The 27879-nt window shown below is 40.8% G+C and overlaps 1 protein-coding gene across 8 annotated transcripts in view; it reads left to right on the top strand.

Annotated features, from left to right (window-relative positions):
- Positions 1-18762, top strand: part of PDE1A (phosphodiesterase 1A) — a 373600-nt gene extending 354838 nt beyond the window's left edge. For 3 of the 8 annotated variants that reach the window (XM_043525000.1, XM_043524998.1, XM_043524997.1), the window contains one exon: positions 1129-4567. In XM_043525000.1, the coding sequence (XP_043380935.1) occupies positions 1129-1526 (398 nt within the window). In that variant the 3' untranslated portion in view covers positions 1527-4567. Of the gene's footprint in view, positions 1-1128; positions 7765-13807; positions 13928-14303 lie in introns of those variants that run through there. The other 5 variants (XM_043524996.1, XM_043525003.1, XM_043525001.1 and 2 more) reach the window with 4 other exon arrangements.
- Positions 18763-27879: the final 9117 nt, after the last annotated feature.

Genomic DNA, 27879 nt, shown 5'->3' with positions numbered 1-27879 from the left:
GCTTTCCTCCTTTAGCAATGGTGAAAACTGTGGGCTTGGGAAATCACACAATAATGCCCAGAGAGTTCGTGAAGTTACAGTTCAAATTCTAGTGCTCGTCATTTCATAAAACTGGGGATATTTTACATCTGTCATGGAAGTATCAAGGGATCTGAAAGCTGAACCTAAGAGATAGGAAACGGCAGGTGTTCTAATAACAGGGGAAACAGCCCTCATGTGCCATTTGGCCCTCTTCTTGTCAACCCTTACATCCCCACACCAAAGTGTGCTCTCCATCCCCTCCCATACAAGTCTTCTCCATCCCCTGCTCTCTCTATCCTCCAGCTCCTCCTATCAAACTCTCTCCCACGCTCAAGTTCTGTCCTCCTGAACTTCCCTTTTCTCAGTTCCGTGCCATTCCCCCAACCTTTCTTTCCCTATCTCCAGTTCTCTTCTTGCAACTGAGCTTTGGCCTCCTGGATCAGTCTCTCCCTTCCCTCTCTGTCTGTCCCTCTGAAGTACTATTCCTTTGAGATTTGTCTCCTCCCCACTGTTGCTTCTGTTGTTGTTATAGCACAAATGTGTAACCCCCTAAAGCTCTCTCCATCCTGGGTTCTCTTTCTTTGCCATCAGTTTTGCCCTGATGTCTTCTTCCTCCCTCCAGGGTTCATTCCTTCTCCTCCAGAGCTGCCACAGCTCTCTTCACTACCTTCTTTCTGCACGGCTCTCCCTGTCTACCTGTCTTGGGAGCTGCTGAGCTCTGCTTCCTCTAGCATTGCTGCCATAAACAGCATTGCTAAATGGAACGGCACTCAGCAGTGATCTCATCCTGTTTCCATCCTTTCCCTTCCCATGTGTGCACTGCTTTTCCTGGAATGCTTGCCACTCCAGCTGCAGATGGAAGTACTGATTAAAGATCAAACACCGAATCCAGCTGCCACCACTTCTGTTGCACCTGTGTAACTGAGATCAGAACTTGATCCACTTTAAACAAACCAGTGCACATGTATTAACACTAAAAGTGACAAAGAATTCCCATGTGCACAATGTTTCCAAGTCCAACTCTAGGACAGAGCCATTGCTAAGAAATCAAAGCAACTGCAACATATATTTCATATCTAATTTACATATTTTGTTCCCTTTCTGTAGAAGAACTTGTGAGAAATGTTGGTGAACAGCAAAAAGACCAAAGCAGAAAACCCGCAGATGCACAATTACAGGAGGAAACAACAAGGACACAAAATGAGAGTAGTCAGGGAAGCGATGACACAACTTTACCAAGAAGCTCCACTCCCAGTTCTTTCGTCCTACAAGTTATAACTTTCGACTGTCCTCCTAGCGCATCCAGCTCGGAGAAATTCACTAACTCTGATCCAAACCAGAAAGATCTCACCGAGGCACAGCAAGAAACACAGCCCACTGACCCATTGAATGGTAATATCTCATCACAAAACACACCTCAGTCTAACGAAGTGGTGCAGGGTGGAGCTGCCGCCGTGTCTGTTACATCCCTATTAAGCTTTGACATCCATAAAATGTCCGGTTAAGTAGTTGTTCAAGCCTGCAGTTTAGGAATGGCCCTTTCTCAGGCATATGTAGAAACTGAAGTGTCATCAAATAAAAACCATTTGACATGAATAAATTTAACCTTTTTGATATTAAGTATTTGATATTGAATAGTAAATGATTTGGCCTAAAATACCAAAAATATGAAAGTTGAACTCATATAATTTAAAAATAATTTTAGATATGTATTTGCAGCTATAGAAGTTTAAGTTACTGGGAAATTACATAAACTCTGTAGAAACTGCTTCCCATTTTCTTTTTGAATAGGTAATTCTGCTTTGGCTATTACAGGGCTTCTCACTTATTGTAGGCACTTATGATCAAAACTTCATGAACCAAATCATTTGTACTAAAAATGAATACAACTTCCCCCATTTATTTTGATCACTTTAAGCCGATGTAATTTGATCATTAAATAGGTATAAAAAATTGCCATTTCAGTAACAAGGAAGGTGAAAATTTGGAAAGTTGAGGGGGAAGGGGATGGAATAGCCAAAGAAGATCCATGGTAATGCAATATGATGAAAAGGAAAAGGGTTTTAATGACCTAAGCTGTGGTCTGCATTCTGGTGATCATATGATCACCATTGTCAAGGTGTCCAAGCGACAGTGGACTTGATCTAAGTAGAAGGAAGGTACTGTGTGATATTCCATTTTAACTTACAGACAGTACTGAAATTGATGTTAAAGTAAGCTTTAAAAGAATGGGATGTTGAGAAGAAAGTATTACCTCTAACTCTTCCTCCTGGGCTGAGGATCCGTCACATCTTTGCATGAGCCATGAAGATCCAACTCTCTCTCCTGGTGTATTGTACATTTTTATGATGGGCTAGATTGCGTGTTCTCAATCCATCCTGAGTAAGAGGCAACACATGACTGCATTGCCCCAGGAGAGACCAGAGAATGAATTGGGGCTCTGAGCGCTACAATTCATCCCCTACTTTCCCCTTGTTCTGAGGGAGGAATGTGTTACCTCACTCCATTTCATGGACCTGCTTGCTCCCCTCTCCCTCTACCCCTCCTCCCCCACATCCACCCAGCCAGCTATCATGGCCACTGAGTGATGGGGACAGAGCCAAAGCTCCTCCCAATCCCTGCTCCTCACCAACTTATTTGCTTACAGCAATGTGTTTTGGGAGAGTAGCCCTTGTTCTCCACGGTGCAGCCAGGGTCATAATCTGATCAGAGCTGAACATGTAAGAGCCTTATTCTCCTGCAGGTTAAGAAAAATTAGTTAGAACCAAACAAAGTTGCTGCTTAATTTTTCCCTGTGTCTTGTACGTTAGGGGCTTGAGGCAGTCGCATGCTCTGTTCCCAGCTCAAACGTTGGATATGTCTTCCATAAGGCTGAGCCTTGTGAGACTGGGAGATGAGTGGCACTGCCTGGGCAGCAGTGCGTGGAAGTGTAGCTCAGCACATCTCTCAATTGTCCCTCATCTTGAGAGATCTCCCTCATTTTATCCCCAGCATGACCTACACACACACATTTGATGGCCTTTCATTTTTATTGTTGAAACTTGTTCATCAGAGTAAAGGATCACAAAGCTGAGGTTCTAGACTGGATTATTCCTATGAAAGGAATGAATCCCCCAGTACTTTGTTTCCTAAATGAATATTTTTTCTCTCTTTCATTTTGGGTTTTTGTCACATGCTGCATTTGGGCCTTGGCAGGTTGAAAATGAAGTGCCTTAGAAAGGTAAAATGCCGGCTATGCACTAGAGGAGGAGCCCAAGGAGAGGCACGACTTGCTGTGCCCATAAAAGAGGTATAACAGCCATCTTGTACTAAGGGTCATTACTGCACCACCAGTGCTTATTTCTGCAGCACCTAGATGTTTCTTGGAGTTCTTCCATCCAAACATTGACTCAGTCAGATCCTGGATAGCTTGAGAAATCTGATCAGATCATGGAATAAATTGGCAAAGTATGGTTGTAGGCATACAGTTCTTGCAGCATAAATTCCACCTTTCTTATGCAATGAGCATATCATTATTTACGAGAACTCAGTGTTATTGAAAGGAAATCATTCATGTGGTAGGAAATCCCCTGTAGGACAGGCAGGATTTTAAGGCATCAGGACTGCAGTTTATGAAATTGGTAATTTACATTTGATTTTTTCTTCATTGGAATTATTTACTTTCCAAAGGTCAAATGGTTTAGAAATTATTTATTTAGCTGGAAGAGGGCAGAAAAAAGAGGGTGTACAAAGCTGGAATAGACCAGGGAAGTGTTTTGGGTTTGTTTGTATACTTGTTTTAGAGAGAAATAAATAATTAAGGGGCTAAAAAGGAAGGAAGTGGGAGGGCAATAACTGAGTTTAATGAAGCAGTGTGAATAATGTCAGTCAAGCTCCTGAACTATAAGCCAGAGTTCATATGCCTATATCCTGCACCACTGAATTAAATAGTCCATACAGAAGGCTCATTTCTGTACAAACTGACCCTAGGACATGCTATAAAAAAAGCCAGAGGTAGGGACTTGTAAGCCTAAAGTCTGTCATGGCAGTAGCAGCTTTAACTTATCCTATTATTAGACTGTAGCAGCAGTAGTCACACCACCCTTTTAAGGTCCAGGTCACCTCCAGAGATTGATTTATGGTCCAAAACATAAATTCTGTCTCCTCTAATTTATCTAACAGTGATGCGTCTGAGCCTTCACAGTTAAATGTCTGGCTGGAGCAAACATCAGGGCTAGTGCTCCTGCCACAGGAAGCACAACCTCACTAGGTTAGATTCACTACAGATTTTCAGATAATAGTTGAACTGCAATGAAGGTGACTTTAGAAACTAAGTGAAATGGAAGAGGGCTCATATCCAAGTCTGCCATCAACTGTTAATCATCATCCCGCTAGCAGTGATGGGAACATATGAAGGGTATTGCTCATTGCATGCTGTTGATAGACAACGTGCTAAACTATAATTATTTTAGTGCCATTCTGGGTTCTGAAATTTACTTCTACTTCATTTGGAAACTGTTCATCCCAGATACAATGCAGGCCCGCCGACAGCAATTCTGGGCCCTCAGGCAGAACAGTCAATGGGCCCCCCATGCACGCACAAGGCTTGCCAACTGTCTAATCGCGCAAACCCAAAGCCCTTTGCCCTGCCCCCTCCCTGAGACCACACCCCTGTCCCATCCCTTCTCTGAGGCCCTGCCCCTTGCTCACTCCATCCCCTCTCCCTCCATTGCTTGCTCTTCCCCACCTTCACTCACTCTCACCAGGCTGGGGCTGCGGGTTGGGGTGCAGGAGGGGGAGTGGGGTTGGGCTCTAGGAGGAATTTGGGTCTACGGTGTGGGCTCTGGGTGGGGCAGGGAGTTGGGGTGCAGGAGAGGGTGCAGGGGTCAGCGCTTACCCTCGGACAACTCCCAAAAGCAACTGGTACATCCCTCTGGTAGCAGCTCCTAAGCGGGGGGCCCAGGGAGTCTCTGCACACCGCTGTCCTCAGGCACCGCCCCTGCAGCTCCCATTGGCAGCAGTTCCTAGCCAATGGGAGTTGTGGAGTCAGTGCTCAGGTTGGGGGCAGCTCGTACAGACCTCCTGCCCCCGCCCTCAGGGGCCGCAGGGACATGCCGGGCCCTTCCAGAAGCGTCTGGAGCGAGGGCAGGCAGGAAGCCTACCTTAGCCCCACTGCACCGCCAGTGGCCGGGGGCCCCCGAACCCTTTTAAATCTCCCGGGCCCCTGGCAAATTGTCCCCTTTGCACACCCCTGTCAGCAGGCCTGATACACTGTATGAATGTGTTTGCTTATTTATTCATTCATTCATATGGAGCTATTGGTGGAAATATCATTTTATACTGCTATAAAACAAATTCCCTGCTCCCAGGATCTTACCATCTTGATTACTCTGATTTGTCTTGCAATGAGTGCATCTAGAGCTATTTTCAGACTGAACCACAAGATTATGCAGTAGGACGATACAATATAAGGAATCTGGACAGTCATTTAGATTGCATTTAGCTGCAGCTTAAATTTAAATGCATTGGGGGGGGCATGCATAGCAGGCATTTCTGTATCCAAGTTCAATGAGTGATCAGCTGCAGGCATCATACTGTGAGACTTCCTTTCATCAATCGATGTTGAATTTAGTCTCAGCCATCTGCTTTAGTGATTGCTTCCCTCCATGTTCCAACATAGATAAAAATCACACGATGTAGTAGAGAGTTTCCAATTTTCTTAATTAAGAAGGAATATTGGATATTAGCAAATCATTAAAGTCAAGTCACATATGAAATAGAAGTAAATCCATAATTTGACAGCACTATCTGTTTCAAATGGATTTGATGTTTGTGTGCCTAGTTGAGATTAGTGAATAAATCAAGAAAAAGAGTGAGATTTTCAAGGCTGCCTATGCATTTGGATGCTCAGTTCCCATTAACTTTATCAGAAATTACTAGTTTATACAAAATATTCTTGTTGCCTTCAGCAAGCTATCAAAGTCAGGTAATGTATATTCTGTGGGTGAGATCCTGGCTGCACTGAAGTTAAAGGGAGTTTTCACCCTAGGTATTATTTGAATTTTATTTGTTTTCTGATCACGATAGTCTGGTTTATTTTGTAAATGTAATGTTCCATATTTATATTTTTTTCTTTTTAAAAGGAAACCAAGAATTAAAATCTATCAGAAGTACAAACTGGTCTAGTAAGTTACAACCACTGTTAGCCAGATATAAAATGAATTGGTTCTGCCCAGACTGAGGAGCTGCTAGGTATTTTGACTACCATTCTCACTTCAGAAATGTGTGTGGTGCACCTACTAAACCATTAGTCTGGGAAAGGAATCACTTCAGCACCTCCTTTAATTTTTCTTTACCAGTAACTCAGTCTGACTCTACCATCTGTAGTTTAGAAATTTTCCTGGCCAATTCCAATATTTCCCATTTTGTGAATCTAATAAACAGGAGGGAGCTCGTATAATTTGTGACTAAAGCCATGTCTACACTGCTCTCCAATTTGGATTATGAGGGTATGAACTGCAGTGCACACCGAAGTGCTGTGCTGTAATTCCCCCATGTGGACCCTGTGGTCATGAATGTAAAGGTCCCTAATTTGCACTAATGTCGTCCTTTTAGGGACCTTTAAGTTTGTGCCTACACGGGAGAGTTACAGTGCAGCACTAGTGCGCCCAGCTTAGTAACACCCCCTTTTTCTGAACTGTGGAGCAGTGTAGACAAAGCCTTAGTCACCTTGCTTAGATGTTACAGCTCCTTTTAATCTAGCAGTGTGCTGTAGCAGGTAAAAAAGTTTCTATGTGTAGTTCTCTGCTAATCTCTACTGCGATGTGGAAAACGTATTACATTTTACTGAGATTGGCTGAAGTCAGTTACATATCTACAGAGGTGCCATTGATGAGAGAAATAAATAAACCCGGGTTTGAACTTCTTTGTAGCCGTCTGATTTTACATTTATATTGTTATTAACTGTATTACAGTAGTGTCTGGAAGCCCCAACTGAGGCCATGGCTCCCTTGTGCTAGGCATTGCACAAATACATAGCAAGAGGCAGACCCTGCATGTTACCAGTGTACTTACCTATGTAGAGTGTGTAACACTGTGTCAGTGCTATCCAGAAAATGGGCAGTATGCAAAACTCCAGTCTGTGCAATTAAATTAAGATTAAATTAATTTGCAACATCCAATACCAAAGGAAATCCCAGCCTTAAAAATAAAATACTTTGCATTTCCATTTCAAAACTATCATAATTCAAAATAACCTCTGCACATTAAAACTCGCAGACCAGCCTACAGTAAATCCATTCTAACTGGGGTGAATTACCTTATCCTGTCACACCCATTAACGAAGTATTTAGTGCAAAAATATAAAATAAAATAAAATCTTGATCTATAATACCCACAGTGTGTTGGGTCACTGTTGTATTTCAAAGCACTGTTGATTATAACTGTGCTAAGTGATTCTAGAAGCAAGCCTTAATGGAACACAAAATTTAACCATTTAAAAGGGAGGAGATAGAGTAATCCTTTACAAAAGTCTTTCAGAAATTGATTTGCTATATAAACTAATATAATCCACCATCAAGAATATTTTAAGTGTGCAAATGAACAACTTTCTAATGCAACTCATTTTCCGCTTTCTTGGTGTATATCATATCTAGAGTTTATTGAAAATTTTCAACTGGAAAATTTCTTCACTGGAAAATGTGGTTTCATCACAGTCTGTTTTCTTGGGAAGATGCCAGTTTCGTCAAAATATTTTAATTTTCTGTGCAGATAGTCAAAACAAAAACATTTCTTTTAAGATGACATTTTGAAACTAAATGAACATTTTGTTTTGAAATGGTTGTCTTAAAAATGTCATTTTAATTCATTTTAAGTCAAAATACCAATTCAAAACAATGTTTTTTATTTTAAAATGTTTGAGTCAAAAATATACAAACCTCTTGCTTTCACATTTCTGAACTGCAATTTTTTGGAACATTTAGTTCCGTGAACATTTTTTGTATTCTGACTTTTCCTCCCAATTCAGAATGAAAACAAATGTCAAAATATCTGAATGTCCCCTGGGATGGACATTTTGTTTTCCAGCCAACCAGTGTTTATTACAGTCTGTGGTGTATCATGCTGACTTTTGTACGCTCTTTGGTGACAAAAGTATAAGAGACAAATAATGTCTGAGTACAGAATGGAATTAAGGAATGTACCAAAGAGAAAAAGGAAGACGGTTATGTTGTTTCCTCCTGCAGCTCATGTAAACTCTTTAGTCCCACTGGACAAACGTGATTGTAAGGCACACCATGCCATCAGAAGAATCAATATTTGCTTCCTGCTAAAAATGTTTTCTCCGTGGGTGGAAAGGGAGGGTTGAGGGAAAAGCAAGTCAATGAGTTAATTAAGAGTCAGATGTGGAAGAGGACAATGGACTCTCTTTGAGCAGGAACAGGTGACCATAGAAGTGAAAACCGAGGTAGTTGAGAAAAGCTACCTGTTGAGGGCTCCAGGGAGTCATGAATGAATAAAGTATGCCAGCAGTGAAAGTGAAATATAGTTTCAGTCTTCTAAAGTATCTGTTGTTACCAATGGACACAATATCCATCCATCCATCCATGCTCCCCATAAGACAGCAAGTACTTTTTCATTTAACGTAACAATGTAAAACTTGTAAACTTGCCATGGTATTCACTGTCTTTACTATATAAACATCAAGAACAAAGAAGAACATATTATTATTATTTATTTATTTATTTGTATTACCATAGTGCCTAGGAGTCCCAGCCCCAGACCTCATTGTGCTAGGTGCTGCACAAACACAGAATGAAGAGAGAGTCCCTGCACCATAGATCTTACCATCTTAGTACAAAATGAGACAACAGATGACTACAGAACCTTTGCTTTATATAATCATTGAGAGGAAACCACACTTGCTCTGCAAAAAAGGGGAATATATAAAATGTAAAACTAAAAATGACCAAAAAAATGCTGTGGTAAAGGAAAGAGTTGGATGGGATACCCTTAAATACATATTTGTCCTGTAAGTCCGCTCAGGGTTTTATGGTCTGTATAAGAACTAGTATTTTATATTTACAGATTTTAATGAAAATATTTCTATAAAACGGGGTTTGTTTGGGAGTTTAAAAATAGAAAAAAATGCAAATGAACATATAATGAGAGATGAGTTCCATACTAGTGCTTAACATCTTATTCTCAACATTTCCTCCCTCTTATACTACTGGAGCAAAGGATCTCAAGCTGTTATACCAACGTATTTTAAGAAGATGCCATTTTCCATTAAATCACCTCTTCTCCTAAACATGGGATAAGAACTTTGCACACTGCCGTATCTGATGCAATGAGTCTGTAGAACATCAACAGCTTTAGGCAGGGTCCCTGGCACCTACTGACAGCACGGATAAACAGATACTCTCCCACCTTGTTACAGATGTCTTGTGTTGATGTGAATAGCCAAAGGGGGAAATGGTTGTCCTACGATAGTCACCTAGTTTGAAAAACTGGCCTCACAGTCTTTAAAGTAGCCTGGATCCTTCAGGATAAAGGGCATCAGTTAGTATAGAAAAAGCAAACCAAAATATGCTGAGAAGATGACTGTAGAATACAATGACAGATATCATGAGCAATTGGTTCTACAGAGACCTGGTGCTCTATGAAAAACATAAACTATCTAAAGCAAGTTGATTGTGGAATAATAAAATTCCCTGTAAATATTAGAATTCTCAGGACCTTGTATAAATAATGGAATGATCTCTGAACATTGCTATGCCTTGTTCATACATTTTGTCCTTCATTTTCAAGAAAGCAAACACTATTTCATTCTTCAGTTGAGGTTTCCAGAGTGTAGGTGATGCTCTCATCACATTTACAGTAGAAGTCCATGGAACCGTGCAGTTTGTCTGTGATGCCCAAAGGGTTGGGTCTTCCATACAGTGAGAGCAAGTGTCTTGTGTAGAAGTGATGTAACACTCAGCAAACAAGAGAGCCATCGCTGCAGGGCACTATCAACATCCTCACTCCGAACTGGGAAGGGAGTGTTCATTTCATCTGGTAATGCCAATGTGCTTCCAGAGTACCCATGCGTAACTCTCATGCAAGGAAAAGCAATTTGAGAACTGCTACTTATATATAGTACAGTTGCTCATTTAAAGTTAGGCACATGTGCATAGATTCAGTTGTACCATTGTATTGCAACCTCTTAAGCTGCAGAGCAAAGACATATATTGCTAACCCAATGGAAATAAGTAAGAAAAAGAATATACATTCCTCCTGGACACTTGGGCATCGGTTTCATCTGACTACGCTGCCACAAATTGTGCAAAGGCATCTCTCCTCTGTAACATGAATAATGGAAAGTGTTTTTAGATATTAGGGGTCTTTTATGTTGGGGGACATGACTGTGTAAAAGCTACTGTTCTGGTGTGAACTGGCCTTTTTTGGGTTGGGCTAGCTTCTGCTTATTCACGCAAAGAGTGTCTACCATATATCTGTAACCCCAGTGCCCTAGAATATGGGGTAAGGTTTGGCTCTTAAAGCCAGTGGTCAATTTGTACCACATTATGTCTGTTTATCACAGGGAGGTGTAATGCCTCCAGAAAAGATGAAGAGGGCAAACTCCACAATGGTTCTTGGGACCCCTGGGTGAAAGGTACACCCCTTCTCTCCAGTGATGGCCTTTAAGTCACCAGCCATTGTGCATGCTGAGTGGGACCCTGGCTATGCCCCAACCCACATAGACATGCTCCTTTTGGATGGGTTTGCACCACCCTAGTGTTCTCTTTGCCCTTCTGGGACCACAAGAAGTAGCATTACCATTACCTCCTGTGGGTATGCTGGGGGGGGGGCGGGGGGGCTTATCTCCCCTGGGTGATCCCCTGGGTTTCCTTTTCATGCATGGGCAAATTTGGCTTATGATCCAACCCAGAGTTAGTTGCTTCAACAAGCATCTCTCTGTTTCTCAGACATTTTTGCATGTCCTAGTTTTATATCTATCTATCTACATGTCTAATGTGTTGCCCATCACCATAGTATCTGGCCACCAAGTCCCAGCTCCCATGCCAGCAGTTTCCAAACAGAGGTCTATGGAGCACTTGCTAGTGTTCTGTGGAGAGATGACACAGGTGCTGGCTGCTGCTGCTTGTTTTATGCTGAGAAGAACAGAACAGATGTGAGAGGAGAGTAAATGAAGAGCAAAGGGAGACAGCATGATTAAATATTTTAAGAGGATAAAACACAATGCTTTAAAGACAACTAAAAATACATAAATTCCTAATGGTAATGAGTAAGCAACTACTGCAGTTGCTACAAAGATGTGAGGGGATTGTAAATGCAAGGCAAGGTGGTGTCACCATGCTTGCACATAAAGGGGGGGATGGTTCTTGACACCCTATATCTACTATGAGGAGGTCCATGCAATGGCAAAATTTGGGATCTGCTGTCCTAGCACCTACTCTTAGATTTAACTCTAGCAGGCACTCCTAGTTCATTAACCAAACCTGATTCATCCTCAGGCCAGCATTCATGCAAAACTGACCATCAAAAGTTTCCAAGGAAACACCTCCTGAAAAAACCACATATCCTTAATGTGTCAAGAAATAACATTTAAGAAGCCAGTGAATCTGTGACTAAAAATGACTGACTATAGCATCAATCTGTGTGACGGTAGAGGACTATCCAGTAAATACGAGTAGTATAAAACACACATGGGCAGTATCAATTGATCACTCAAAGCCTCCTGGAGCATAACTAGATAGACTAGCAACAGGAAAATCCACATCAGCAATGTGGAAATGTAATCTACGTTAGCTCAGATGACATCCGTTGATCACTCTCTGGCATATAAGTGTCAGTCAAAGGAGACGTGGTAGATTCCTGGACCCCACTTCATACTTTTTCCCACACCAGGTGTAATTATTTACATCCGAGCAAAGGGAGATTTGGTAGTATTTTAATTCACTTTGACGCTGGTGTAAGGCGCAAGGCAATGCTGAATCAGGGCCCTGATCCTTAAATGATAATTAGGAGAAAAACATATGCTATGTGGATAAAGAATAAGGTAAGCTCAAAGAACAAAGCAATTGAGCTATTGATCAAAATGCTGCCCAGAGAAACCTTGCCTGAATCATATTCCTTTGGAATATGCAGGTCCATCAAAATCAGAACACTTCACAACATCAGATCAACTTTGCTGGAATTTAACTTTGAAGGAAAAATGGAGGGGGAAAGTTCCAACTATGTCCAGATATCCTGTTTTGCGATTGTAGGAGCAAACATTTCATTTTTTTGTTCTGAAACTTATTTGGTTTACTTTAACTTTTCATTATAGCTTATAATACAAACTATAAAAAGTTAAAATCAAACTGAAACAGGTAGTGTGACCCAAAATGAACATTTCTTTTCAGAATTTTACTTCATGGAAAATTTTGAAATTTTCAGTTTTTATTTCAGTTTAGAATGAGGCCAGATTCAGAAATCTTGAAATCCTTCATGAAATAGAACTTCCATCCTTCACACAGCTCTGATAAACAGCTTTAGAAAGGAAGACAGAGGAAGAGCAACTTGAGAGGGGGGCTGACCTAGCTTCCCAAACACTAGAGCATGGCATTCAGATATGTGAAACCGTAAGGGGTTGAGAGCAGGGGTGAAATCCTGGCCCCACTGAAGTAAATGGCAAAACTCCCACTGTCTTCAGTGGCACTAAGATTTCAAACATAGTGAATTCAATGCTTTTCCTCCTCTTCCTTCTTCTTCCCTCTTTGGTATACTCTTCCTCTGACACTTCTCTACTAATCATTCTGTTTTCAAGCTAAATTCCTCTTCCTTTTGTTTCCTCCCACTTACAAACTATTGTTTGTCCTCCTTTAAATGCTCTTCCTCTACTTTCATTTTTAGCTTCTAACAGTGCTTCCTTCCTCTTTCAAACATCTTTCTCTGCCTTTCTCTATCTCCCCATCTGTTTTTCCTCTACTTCCCTGCCCTTCTATTTTTTTTTCTTGCTTTCCTTCCTCCACAATCTGCGAACCGGCTATAGGTTTTATTGGTGCAAATCAGTGACCACGATATGCATTTAATTGCTTAGAACTGAGCAGCTAATTTATATTCAATGTATTTGACATATTTTACCTCTTTCTGTAGTGGCAAATTGTCCACAGTTTTTAATTTTCTATATTCAAAAATATTCACAAATAATTTTTGTGATCTAAATACTGTTAATTGTGACTATTCAAGAGCTGAAATTCGAGCTATGTTGCTTAGTTTTGAATGAATACATAAGTCACATGGTATTGTTTCAGTTAGCAGACTGGCCAAATGGAACTCTTAAAATTAGGCTTCGATTACAAATTTAGAGTATCATGCCTTTTCCAGGTCAAACTCACCCCCAAAGTGGATTTAAGTAGCCATCTTCACAGAGGTGAATTCCCCTCAAGGAGCAGTTGAAATTTGTACCAAAAAGATATTTAAATTTTTTTCCTAATACTTCATTAACAATAGACTAATTAAAATTGCTTTATATTTGTCTCAATTAATGTTCTTATCCAATGCTTTCATTCTGTGTCTTTCCACATGAGTAAATTAAAATGATTAAACTCAATCCCATGTATTCACGCTGAAAAGGAAGTAATGATTGAAATGTAAGTATAAGATAGGCAACCTTTGGAAAAGGAAGGAAAAATGTCCTACGGGGATGTAATACTACAATATGTTATCTACAAGACAGGTTCATATTATATATGAAAATGGAAGCAGATTCTGTTGGCTTGATGAACGTCTTAAGGCACATTCCCATTTGTGTGTTTTTCAGGTGAGCCTAAATGCTGTCAAAAATCAGAAGATATAGTAAAAGTCACTGAACAAAAACATGCTGTGATACACAACTAGATTTGCTGCTACTTAAAGGCTTCTGACATTTTAGTCATGAGAGGTAATTTTACCATTTTTACCACGTCATAATTCTGTAAGTTTTGGTTGCAAGCATTGCAGGGGGATATTAATTTATTTGTAGTATTAGAGAAATTATTTCCACTGGCATTTTTAAAAAGCCATAGAAACATTTCTGTTACTTGTAGGTTTTTTACTAATTTTGGGGGCCAACTGACCCTACAGCATCTCCTTAAGAAGTGGGACAGTGTAGAAGAGGGAAGGACTGATAAAACAGTACCTTAAGTTTCTTTGAATTCTTCTCTTTTCCAGGCTAAATAATCTATCTGAAATATATCACTTTAAGAATTTTAAATACTTGAAGTTTCATGGTAAAGCGCATGTCACATCATGTATTTTCATTTTAAATCTGTTTGCAGGAAAAAACAGAACAGCACTACAAGTTCCTAATTCAGCTTTCTGTGAGGCTGTTATCTCCTCTACCTACTCGTTCTTGGACCATGCCATTTTTATGGACAACCATTGGACAAAATAATGATAGTAAAAACCATAAAACCCTGAGCTGGTAACCTCAAGGCACTTAATAACTCTCAAGATTTCAGATGTATTTGTAACTTTTATTTCCTCTTCTATTTTGCCTTCTTAAACCTAGCCAGAGTACTTTTTCAGCCAAAACTTGGACTTCATTTTATTTGCATCACTGAAACCAGTTGTTGCCAAATGAGCATGAGATACATGTGAAATATGAGGCACTTACCATTTACACTGGTTTGCTATAAAACTGCTGGTAACCTTGATCTACATCCAATGGAAATGGAAAGCCAAAATGAAGCTGGCACAGACAATTGTTTATGCATCCACATTGCATAATGACATTTAAGGCCCACTTGTCAGATTTCTTAAAATGTTTGGGAACAATTAGAATGTAGACTGTACAGAGAAATGTTAGTGTTGTACTAAGCAGCCCATGTGAACAATCAATGTATCCTGATGCTGTGGCTGCAATTTGGAGAAAACCTGGTGTTTAATGAAACCAGCCTTTGAAATATCAGTTGAAAACCTGTTAAATAATTGTCAATGCTAAGATCAAAATGTTCTAATGCCATGTCCTATGGTGTTCCATAAGACCTTGGCAGTGGAGTCACGCCTGCAATGGAGTTAGGTGTATATTGTTCGAGATCAGGGCAGGGGAAACAGATACAAGAATGTTCAAGTGACACATTGGCTTCACTTAAACAAAACCATGTATAAATAGCCTGCAGATGGTATTGTGGCCCCTTAGACTGAGTAGGAAGGCAAAATCTGGGGCCTTGTGGGTGATTCTGTTTGTATGAAAACTCAGTGACATGGAGTCAGGATAATCCATGCTGTATTTGGTTTATTTACATAAAATATTCACACAATCCTGTTTCCCCGAGCAACAGTAGAAGTGTACAGCAATCAGGCAGTTAGTTTCCATGTTCAGAAACTCCCAAATGAGCCTTTCCAGCCTGCACAGTGCCCAAGGAGAGGCTCCCATCCTTCCAGGGTCACACATGATGACTTCTCCTGGCTCACTCCCTCTAACTCACACAGCCTGCAATCAACTGCTCGCCCCTGCATCTGGAATCTAAAGGGAAACCCTGGAGCTCCACGCTGCCCTCTGGGTTGCGTGCTTTGACCAGGTAGCTTAGGCCTTTAAACTTACAATACTCCTTTAACAGGCCTTTGGGTGGTGACCTCCATGACAAACAACCCTTCATAAGCAGCCACTAGCCCCTTTTACAACAGTATTCGGTGGGTGTGAAATTCACTCCTGTCTAGATGGCCAAAATGAGACCTATGTACTGTTTATTTTGGGGCCCTAAGTGGGACTAAAGTGGAGCATAGGCCACATACTGTCCTCAGCATGGGCGAATTTCACCCGGCTTGAATGAGGACTAATGCAATAGTCACAGTTATGTTGATTCTCACGTATGTGTCTGTATTTGTTGACTCTGCCCTTTTTTTGGCCTGCACACACCCGAGCAATTGTGATTGAACTGGGTATATTGCAAGCTCTCAGTATTGGGGTTAAGGGACTACCAAAAGGTGGAACTCACGTCATTCAACACATAAGCCATATATTCACTATGCATATTTAGTGTGCATAGTTTTAATTTAAGAAATATTTGTGCATAGAGGGTGTAAAAAGTGCATTTAAAATGTTTTGTGAATCCGGTCCAGAGCTTGTATTTAGCATGGACTTTCTGTACAGGGCAAATAACAAATGAAATGTTAACATGAAATTGTATCATATACATTATAACATAACTGGGGAGGGGGGGGCTGGGGGGTTGTTTTTTTGTTTGTTTGTTTTTTTTGCTGAGTTAAGGATTTATATATATACTCTGCTAGAGTTTGGGCAGATCATTAGTTACCTGAATCCCTCAATTGTACCTTCTCATCCTTTCATTGAATGGTTTTCACCCCCTCTTATAATATACTATAAATAATCTGATGGTTCCTTAGAACCATTCTGATGATGGAAAAGACAGTTTGGTCATATCAGAAGTAATTTTGTAAAGTCTGAGCTGAATAGGTACTGTGGCATAGTTGCCTTTGAATTCAATGGAAGACTTGCCTCAGTAAGACTGGAGTAAGAACTTCAGGATGTTGCCGTGTGGAAAAACATGGGGCTAGATTTTTCAGATGTGCTGAGCATCCACAGCTCACACTGGAGTTGGTAGGGGCTGCAGGTGCTTTGGCATCTTTGCAAATGAAGCCAATGAAATCTTACTGTTATAAGAGAGTATTTTCCAGACATGCTGTTCATGGCTCACAGAGACCAACAGCTTTGCACAAATGCATGAAAAGTTTGACCCCCACATTTCAACTTTTGACTTTTTTTCAGAATTGAATTTGACCTCTCTACTGTACCTATGTCCAGTAGTGATTTACACACGGCAGACGTTTGTTACTGAAAAAGTATTTACCAGCAGAATTCACTCCAGAATCTGCAAGGCCCTGTGTGCCTTATGTGAGGTGTTCAGCATGCTCCACTCATATTGAGCACCCTCAGCGCCTTGGCTGGGAGTTAGGGGAGCTCTACACCTCATAGGAGGTAGTCAGCACCTTCCAGGACTGGATCATTAATCTGCAAATGTATCTTGTGTATAAATTACCTGACTTGCCAGTTTGTATTAAATTTAAGCACTGTGATGACTTCATTGAAATAGTGACGAAGGATACTCCATTTTCTCAAGTATGTCTTCTAGGTAACATCAGTTAAGTTTCTTTCTTTCTTTACAGTAAGATTGTACCTGTGTTTGACCCAGATCCTGGGTTATCTATAGAGGTGAAATTTACCTCACTGGGGAGAATCAACCTGAGACCTATGCGCCAACTCATTTGACTCTTCAAAATATAGTATAAGGGGGACTTAGATGGTGTATAGACCTTGTGCTGAGGCCTCTGTAGGAGGATGAATTTCCCCCTTAAACGTTTGAGGATGTACTATCACAATATTGCCTGGGGCCATAAAGAATGGGGTTTGTGTATGCATCTCCCCTAGAGCATTATGGCAGTGTTTCCCAACTGGTGTGCTGTCAGGCTGAACAGGTGTGCCAGAGAATTTTTTGAAAAACTCCATGTGAGAACAAAAAACTTTCCCATGTATTTTAATTAGTGTCAGAGTTGGATCACATTCTGTACTTTTGCTGTCTGAGACAAGGCCCCTTTCAAATATTATGCATGTGTCACATTCTCTTTCCCAAAGGGAAGTTAAGATAGCAAATTTGACTCCTGTGGAAGGGTGACGAGGGAGGGAGAAAGAAGGGGAGAAGCCACCTTCTCACTGGCCATCTGCCTCACTGCCCTGCTTCCTCCAGAGACAGAGCAACCAATCAGAGCTCAATCTCCCTCCCTCCTCCCCACCTGTCAGCAACGGGCCAGCTCCTCTGTCCCTCCCACTCCCTCCTGCAGCTGCTGGCTGAGTGTGGGAGGAAGAGCCCCTGGAGCCACCCGCCCCAGCCTGCAAGTGGAGTGGGAACCCTGCTGCAGTGCTCCAGGGTTGGAAGGGAGGAAGAACCGCAGGAGAAGCAGAGATGGAAGGCTGAACTGGGGGGCGAGGGCTGGGTGTGAGTTGGCGGTGCTGAGGGGGAATAACTGTTGGGGTGTGGTATCTGGGGGGCAGAACTGATAGGGGCTGGGTGGGGGATCTGGGAAGGCAGAATTGGTGTGAGGTGGGGGCTGGGGAGATGGGGAGCAGAACTGGTGGGGCCTGGGTGGGGGTGGGGCAGAATTGGGGTCTTGCTGGTGTGAATGTGTGAGTCAGCTGAAAATATTTGTCACAGTCTGTGCACTAAAGTTAATGATGTTAGATTCTAGCATCATTAACTGTATTGTACAGACTGTGAATGGCCAGGGTGGTAAACTGCTTAAACCGAGGCGGTAAGAGGGTGAATTCATTTGGAGACAATATGGTGGTGTGCCTCAAAATAACGGAAGGTATCAAGGTATGCCGCAGCAGAGAAAGGTTGGAACCACTGCACTATGGAAATACACTCCCATAGAGTACAGTGAGGCGCCATAGATAGGCATAGTCCTCAAAAGTTTCATTTTGTATTTTTATCTTGAGTTATCTGACAAATATATCGTGTAGTATCGTTATGGATTATGATTTTAGTCAGTATTTTTATTTAATTCTCAACCTACAACTCTTGTGTTTTTATTCTGCTGTACGTGTCCGTATTTCCTATGATAATATTGCTAAATAAATCATATTTGAGGGCAAGGATTGTGAAACATTTGAGTATCAATACAAGTTAGCTTTACTGAAGCATGTTTGATCATTTGCATATGGATTGTCTTCGGAAAAAATGACACAGCATAAATGGATTTTACCAAATCCTTCTCCCTTTTGTGACTCTGCACTTTTTTCATGCCGCCTCCTGTTTGCCAAGCAATTTTGCTCTCCTCAAGTCCATCTTGAAATTAACTGTTTTTAGCTGGCCTGCCACAGTTAACCTTTTACATTTATGTTCAGACTTGGGCTTGTCCTCCTAAATATTACTCACATTAAGGAAAAAATAACCAGCTAAACATGGATCTTGCAAAACCTGACCAATGTGACTGATCCCATTGAAGTCAATGGGGCTATTCGTGTGAGTAAGGGTTTGCAAGATCGGACCCAAATCTGGAGCAAAGGGCTTAATCCAAAGCCTACTGAAGTAGATGGAAAGACTCTCATTGACTGCAATGGACTATAGATCAGAATACCTGGTTCCCATCCAACTCCCATTGAAATCAATTGAAAGACTCCCATTGAAATCAGTTGAAAGACTCCCATTGACTTCAATATGAAATTTACAAGGGGAGATAAACAAAATCAACAGATTTTCTCTATTATATCCCATCCGTCTTTATTTGTCTGGACTATGTCTACTTTAGATTGTGAGCTCCACAGGGCAAGTTTCCTGTCTTTTTCTAAGGCTGTAAAATGCCATGCAAGGCACGATAGAAATAATAAATAATTTAAAATAAACAATGATATTCAAGACCTCAGTAGTAAGGATGTAAAAATAGATATTTAATCATGTATTTTAATTGAATATTGGTGTGTAGTGATAGCGAAAGACAGCAAGAGAGAGAATTAAATACAAAACAAATGTTCAACTGCAACTCTCAAGTAAAATTACAGTACGTAAGTGTCCTATCAAATTATTTTTCTGAGGGTCCTTATAGCTAATGTGCCATTTGGTATTTAATTCGTATTATCAGATGGAACCCACGAAAATGTGTGAAGCCAAAATCTGTTTTCACTTATGTGGGTGTAAATCCTGTGGAATTCCATAGACACCAAAAGGGTAAATCAGGATTTGGATTTACACTGATTTAGCTTAAGGAAAAATTTTACTTGTCATGTTTTACACTGGGATTTTCAAATGCATCTAAAGGATTTAGGCATCCAGCTCCCACTGACTTTGAACTCCCATTTACTTTTGAAAATCACACCCTTAGAAAACCAAAATAAGCAAAATACTGGCCTCTGCTGGCATGTAGTGGTTTTAATTTATTTTTAAGTAAAAAAAAAATTTTTTTAAATCTATAGCTGCTTTATATAAGCTGCATTATGGGAAAAATATTTGGGACATTTCATTTCTCTGGGATTTGATTTAACTTTCCCGCTCATTTATTTATTTAGCAGGGCTCCAAACAACATTGTAAAGGTGCTTTTCTTATGCCCAAGTGGGGTGAACCTGGTATGACTGAAGAGTTGTAATTACTTAGGCTCTGATCCTACAAAATCTTACACATGTGAATCATCTTACGTCTTACATCCTATTGAGGTCAATCAAATTATTCATGTTCATAAAGTTAAATATGTGTGTAAATCATTGCAGGACCAGCACATTAGTCATTTTAGGCTGAACACCCCTGCAAAAAAGTTCTGATTTTGATTATGCAGCTACTTTGGTTATAGTACCTTTATTCCAACTTGGAGGCCAATGAAACTGATGCTGCCATCAGAAGAGCTTGGCCAACACTACAGCCCTCCAACAGAGATCAAATAGCCCTAATTTTAATTCATTACCACCAGTCATTTACTCAAGTGATGTAATTAACTAATTAGTATTCAAGTGATGCATAAAGACTGACAAAATGGAAAGAAAACATAAAGGTGTTGGAAAAACATGAGATGCTGATAAAGCTGCTTTTGATTTTTAAATACCACTTGTGCTCTTGATCCCTATTACACTGTTTTGTGACAGCTTATTTTTGGTAAACAATTTCTTAGAATTGTTTTGGAATTCCACCTATTATTTAAATGTTTTTATAAAGGATGTAACTTTATTCCTTTAAAAAACACTGTGTCAATCCTTATTTAAAACAAATCTAATGTAAAATTACAGCTGAAGTTAGGCATTCAGATTCCACAGTGATGGGCGCAGCACAAGAACCTGAACAGAATTGAATTAAACCTCTGATTCTCCAAAGATAAAAGAATAGAAACTTTTAGTTTTTGTTTGGACTATAGTTGAAAAGTGACTTCATCATAATCTGGGTCCTAATTCTGAAATCCTTACATAAGCAATACACTTGTTGACTGCAACAGGGCTGTGGTCTGAGGAAGACTTTGGGGTTATGTGACTCATTAGTGCTAGGTGAAATTTTTCACACAAATAGCTTATTCACTGAAAAATGCAGTTTCCAGTTGTTTGAAACTAATTACAAATTTGAGTTGAACTCAGCAACTAGTTTTGGACAATTTTTTTAAAAGTCAAAACAATAACATAACAAGAACCAGGCAGCAGGTTTAAAACTAACAAAACAAAGTACTTCACACAATGCCCAGTCAACCTGTGAAACTCATTGCCAGGGGATGTTGTGAAAGCCAAAAGCATAATGGGTTCAAAAAAGAATTAGATACACATCAATGGACCTATGTTCCATGAATTTATTAGCCAAGATGGTCAGGGATGCAACACCAAATTCTGCGTGTCTCCAAGCCTCTGACTGCCAGATGCTGGGCCTGAAGAACGGGATGGATCACTCGATAATTGCCCTGTTCTGTTCATTCCCTCGGAAGCATCTGGCATTGGCTGCTGTTGGAAGACAGGATACTGGGCTAGATGGATGATTGATCTGACCCAGCATTTCTGTTCTTATGGTCTAACAAAATGTTTTGATCTTTTTTTGTTTCCTTCAGATTGATGGCGTGGGTCAAAACTTAGCTAAATTTATTTAAAACAAAACAAAAAGTATTTAAAAAACCCCTAAACATAACTAAAAAACTATAACCACAAAAATTAGTTTCAGGTCCAAGAAAACTTTTCAATCACCCCAGGTTAAATATTTTTCAGTTTTTCATTTCAGAAAGAAAAATTAAAAATTTCCATTTTGGGTCAACCCAAAATAATTTTTTTTTCAGGTTTTTTCAGTTCAGCTCTACTCAGAATGTCATGAGCAATCATTTCAAATCCCATAAAAATCTACATTATTTTATTATTTGAAGAATAAATGGATTGATCTCCTGGACCAAATTCAATAACACAAGATGTCAAATTCATCCTTGAGCTAACATTATTGCAGCCAGTGATATTAAACGAGGAGTCCTTGTGGCACCTTAGAGACTAACTCATTTATTTGGGCATAAGCTTTTGTGGGCTAAAAGTGGGGGGTCAGTGCTAACGAGACAATACTGTTGAGAATAGCCTACTTCCACTTGAATTGAATTGTCTCGTTAACACTGGCCCCCCACTTGGTAAGACAACTCCCATCTTTTCATGTACTGTGTATATATATATCCACCTACTGTATTTCCCACGCCATGCATCTGATGAAGTGGGTTTTAGCCCACAAAAGCTTATGCCCAAATAAAGGAGTTAGTCTCTAAGGTGCCACAAGGACTCCTCGATGTTTTTGCTGATACAGACTAACACGGCTACCACTCTGAAACCTATATGAGGGATGTGTTCAGCCTATTGACTTTCTCTATTATTCAATTATATTATTAGTTATTTTCTCTTCTAGTAAGGCCCAGTCCTGTGAGGTACTAATGGCTGCCTGAGAGGCACTGCATGACATCAAGTCACATTCAACTACCCTACTGATGGGTGTACTCTGCACCTCATGGGACTGGGCTGTTAATTGGGAAACCTAAAGAGCTCTATATAAATAGAGCTATTCAGATTCCCTTTATCTCATTTGAACTTAATTTGAGTCTATCTTTTACAGCGAGTACATTTTTACTGAACTAGACAATATCTGTGTTAGGTGGTTTAATACCATGCAATATGCATCTCCATTATAGCACCACTAAGCACCCTGGCTTTTATAAGGTAGCTTTTGTTAGAGCAGAAAAATGGGGAGTTAAACCAAGGGTGCTGTTAAACAGAAAGAATTGGTCTCGATTTGGTCTTTCTTTTTCTGTCTTTCTGTCTTTGTCTTTCTTCTTGAGAATTAAGCCTGAATGGGGACCTGATAATGGTCTCCAATATGTCAAGAGCTGTTTATAAAGAGGATGGTGATCAATTGTACTCCATGTCCAGTGTAGGTAGGACCAGAAGTAATTGGCTTAGTTTGCAGCAAGGGAGATTTAAATGTGATATCGGGGAAAACTTTCTAACTATAAGGATATTTAAGTACTGGAATAAGTTACCAAAGTAGGTTGTGGAATCACCAGAACTGAAGGTTTTTAACAATAGGTTCGACAAACACAGGTCAGGGCTAGCCTAGGTACTGGGAGATGGACTAGATAACCTCTCAAACTCTATTCCAGCCCTACATTTCTATGATTGTGTGTGTGTGTGTTGTCATGTGAATAATTCCTATAAACTTGATACTTCTAGTAAATTAGAGATTTACAGAAAAAAACAAAACCCCACACATGCAATTCACATATTATTTATAATTGACCTTCATGTCAATTTTTTAATATCCAGTCTGCTGAGTGTTTAAAAAAGCAATTAAAAGATTCATATAATGTTAAAACCCTCAATACAAGTACTAAACGAATGACATATTCAAAAGAGGAGATCTGTGTCCCAGTAGGACAGAAAAAGAAGGATGAGAGCAACATATGGCAGTATAATTAGCATGATTAGGGAAGAATATCAATTGAATTAATGCTGCAGGGAAAAAATGCAATAAGAAACCAACATGTCTACCTCACTGCATTGAAAACTGAAAATGTGTCTGCTTAAATAAAGAAGTCTGAGAGTCTCTGGCATTGGAAGCTGGTTTTTTCCTCTGTCATTATTAAAGAGGCAGGCAATCGTCTGCACTCCATTCGTTTTCTGCAGATTTCACATTGCCCCATTGCTTTGATTAATAAGGAGGAATATTACACATAAGCTGCTTTTCAGAAAGATGGTATTTTGGAGATCTAATTAATACGTATTCCATAGTTAGCTTGAGGTATTTTTTAGTGCCCAATACAGGCTTCTTCTTTGTTCCTCATAGTATAGAGTGTGTCTTGACACCACAATTTTCATTTTGCATTCTTCACGTGCAATCATTATTTGATAGTGCTGGTATTATTTATACTTCTGACAATTACAGGGGCTATTTACATGTATGGTGACATACAGCATATATATCTACCCCTTTCCAAATAATTAGATCATGGAAAAACACCGTTTTGAAATTTGAACTGTGCTCATATTTCCAGTTTACCACTAAGGGTCAGTCTATACTAGGTAAGTGCACAACTACAGACAAACGATGTACTATTTGTCCTTCTAGTGGTACAAAACTGCACAGTAAAAACACAGGTTTTTGGAAAATGGGAATGCCCCTTCCTCACAACACTCTCTCTCCAGCTCTTCCGTTGTGGGATGCCTGAGTCAGTTATCCCATAACTTGCCACTCTCTGGAGCCTGAAAAAGTAGAAAAATAGTTAGGACTCAATTGATATTCAGGATTTAAGATGACATTTATGCACTAAACTACAACAGCAGAAACGACCTTTCCTGCTTGTTGAGTTGGCAGGTGAGAGAGGGCTTTTTCTTCATTCAAAGATGGCCCATTTTTATGGGGTTTGAATTCTACTGTTTTTCAGATGAGTTGAGAGGTTTCTCTCTTGTTTCCTCCAAGAGCGCTAGGCAGATGTGGTCTGGACCAGTGCCCAGAGGGAGTTGGGTGCTCCAGGAGAGTCACTGCACGTAGGGTCGGCCTTCCTGCCGACCTCCGGCAGTGATCATCCATCAAGTGGTCTGTATTTTTCCTCCTGAAGATAGAGGGAAACAAACATTGTGTGAAGAATCATGGGACAGTAAGTTTGTGGTTTGAGATTTTCTGGGGATAAGGAGGTAGCTTTGCCAAGTGAACACATTTGTAACTGTGATGTCATTTCACTACTGTGCCTTTTCCTGCTGTCTCTTTCTGGGGTGCGTATAGCTTGGTAGATGCTACTGAGCCAACTCCAGGATGAAGATTTCCCCCTAGTAACAAAGTGCTCACCCTGTGATCACTTGAATTTTTCCGATTGGATTTTTTTATGCTTGTGATGTCAGTAAAGTTAATCGACGTTGAAGTCACCCCCGCCCCTCATGGGAGTTCCAGGCCCAGCTGAGATCAGCTGAGTAAATGCCTGAGCTACTGTTAGGACTGCCAAAAAGAGAGAGTCCCCATGGACTGAGCTCACGGTGGTCAATGAGAGGCAGGGCACAGCAATGTGCAGTGCAACTGAGAAGGCCTGTTGCACCAGGGCAGCTAAAGACACGTGTTATAGATTAACAAGCGTTACGTAAGAAGGGAGCAGGACTGGCTAATGTAACAACAGTAAAAGTCTGCAAACTGTATTGTGAACAATGAGTTAAGGGATACTGGAAGGTGTGGATACAGTACACTGAAAAGGAAATCAGTTTATTTTCTTTTTGCTTTCTTTCTAAATACAGAAGGCCAAATTCAGGCTCCCGACTTTACACAGCAGCAGACTCAAGAAAACACACTTCAGGAGGCACTCTGGCCTGCAAATGTGGTACCCATCTTCCAGCTTTTCCAAAACCTGTGGGGAGCGCCTGGGAGGAAGCGCTTGAGATTGGGAGTTCTTTGGAGATGGACATACCACAACAGATGCTTTGATCTCTACCTGCCTCTTGTGCTGTCCGCTGTGCTAGTCACTTAAGACCCTCCTAGTCTGTGCAACTGTTCACCTGCTTACTCAATCCCCCTTCCCCTCACTCGTTCGCTCATTGTGTGAGCCATGGATTTTTTCTAATTCATGCTTTTCCTGTTAGCTGTGAAACTGACACTCCTTTCCATTTTTTACTGACTTCAGCCACTTAATCTAGGAAAGGACATTGCCTAATCTTCAAAATACACTCAGACACTAGAAGAAAATAGGGTCTTCGTATATTTTATGATCAGAGTAACAAGCTCTCTCCCACCCACAAACTAAAATATCTACTGGAAATTACCACCTTGTTCTAGCATATGTATACAGGAGATGGACTTGCACCTGTTGCCTTTTGAGCTCTGATGCCTCCATACATCAGCTGCCCACGTATTTTTCTGTATTACGGTCCGTGCCAGTAGGTTGCAGTATTGGGCTCTTCTCTGAAGTGAATCAGAGGCTGCTCTGTCTGGGAGCTCCTCCGATTAAAAAAGACTATCCGCGTGCTAAGTAGAATGATTAATATTTGTAAGTACATAGGAACAAAGGAACAGCCCTGTCATCCCAAATTAAATCCTTGATCCAGCCATGCCTGTGTCCTGTCTCCAACATCTGACATTTCAGAGGAATGCAAAGCCCCCCTTCCTAACTCCATCCAGCCATGTGTGCACTACTGGACATGGTGTGTGCCTGTGCGGAAGGATGACCCCCCTACAGAGGACTTTGAAGCATGTAGTTTAATTACCTGTGTTGTTACCTTTAATAGCAGAGCTTCAAAGTGGCAGTAAAATTACCCAGTTCTTTTAAAATTCAGTTCTAAAAGCAAGGGCGCTGGTGTTAAGCTGGCATAGTTCCACTGAAGCCAATGAAGATGTGCCGTTTACAACAGCTGAGGATCTGCCCGCGGTCTCTGGCTGCAGTCATTTCCCTCCCAAGTTTCACCTTGGTTTACAGCAATGTTTCCCACTTTGGCTCTTGACAAGCTTCTCTGTGATAAGGGGCCGCATATTTATGCTCATTCTAGGTTTGCTCTATGTGGCTCAAGGGGGAACACAGAGTGACTGAGCTGGGCTTAATTTTCCTATTTTGACTTGATCCATATCTAAAAAGCTGATCTGCTGTGGGGATTCTGAGTAATGACCACAGGCAAGATGAGGCTTTTGGCAGGAGAAGCCAGCCTGTTGCTGGTTTAGGAAAGAAAAGAAAGAGGCTTTCAAAAATGATGAAACATAGTGGCAATATTTAGAGATGAGGGACCAATAAGGGTTTCATTCAGAGATGTATCCAAATAGCGTGGTGTGTCGCTGAAGGTCATATTCTACTGTGGAGCTTCTCCCAAATGACTTCTGTCTTGCTCCTCACAATTTACCCTCTGGGCCTCTCTCCTCATACAAATTCCCATCTCTTCAACAGGCTTTAGCTCTTCCCCGCATCTAATGTGCTCTTCCTGTGGGAGGACCTGCAACTTGCTGCCCAGTTCCAATGTCTTCTGAGAGTGATTGGTAATCCTCCTCCCTTATCTGGGCTCTTAGGAGAGCAGCCAGAAGGTCCACTTCTGCTTCCTGCTTCTTTATGAGATGTAGTGGACAGGCAGGGAACCCTTTCTCCCACCAAATTCCTCCTGCTGGCATCTCTTGGGATTGGGAAATTTGATAGCGCCTTTGATAACTCAGGAGGAATCATTGTTTCTGGCCCTTTAAAATAGGGCATTATGTCACAGTGTAGCTTGGTTTTTTTTCAAGCCCTGTCCCCAAATCGAGCATTGGAGAACAACTGCTCCCCTGCCTCCGCAAATGATTCATGGATTTGAAAGGGATAGTCACATTTCAGTGCACACTTCTATGTGTCTTACCGCTTTGATCCGAGTGCTTACAGCACACTGCAAATATAGTAAAGGTTGCATAACTAATAAGTAGGAAAATATGTTGTCATTCCAGTTTTGTGAGGGCCCTGGAACAAATATGGCCCAGTCAAAGGGAAAAACTACACAGACACCATTGGCAGAGGCTGCGGGGGAAGCAACCAAACCAGCACTTGCCCCACTGAAACGTGCAAACACTGCGCATCACCGTTTCCTGCTGTTCAGTTGTGTTTATTTGCTAGTGTCTCCCTGCCTGCAGCTTCACCGGTCAGCAAAACTCCAGGGCTTCTTTCTACCTGCTACCTATTGGCAGCAGCTCCAAGACATCCCAGAAAGCTTTGCTCCCATCAATCACACTGCAAACCCTACTGAAAGCTTTCTGGCGTGTACCAGTAATTTAGCCCCATCTAACTGGTCACATCACAGAAAAGAAACTGAGGCAGGGCGGTGGGGATTACTTTTTATTTTAATTTTGGTAGGACCCAGAATATGCTGCAGTAGCTACTAATAAAAAAAAATCCCATCACAAAGACTATGCCGTCTAGGATACCAAGTG

This window comes from Chelonia mydas, chromosome 11, assembly GCF_015237465.2.
Source record: "Chelonia mydas isolate rCheMyd1 chromosome 11, rCheMyd1.pri.v2, whole genome shotgun sequence".
NCBI lineage: Eukaryota > Metazoa > Chordata > Testudines > Cheloniidae > Chelonia > Chelonia mydas.
The sequence above is the reverse complement of the archived record's forward strand: the minus strand, read 5'-3'. Positions and strand labels throughout refer to the sequence as shown.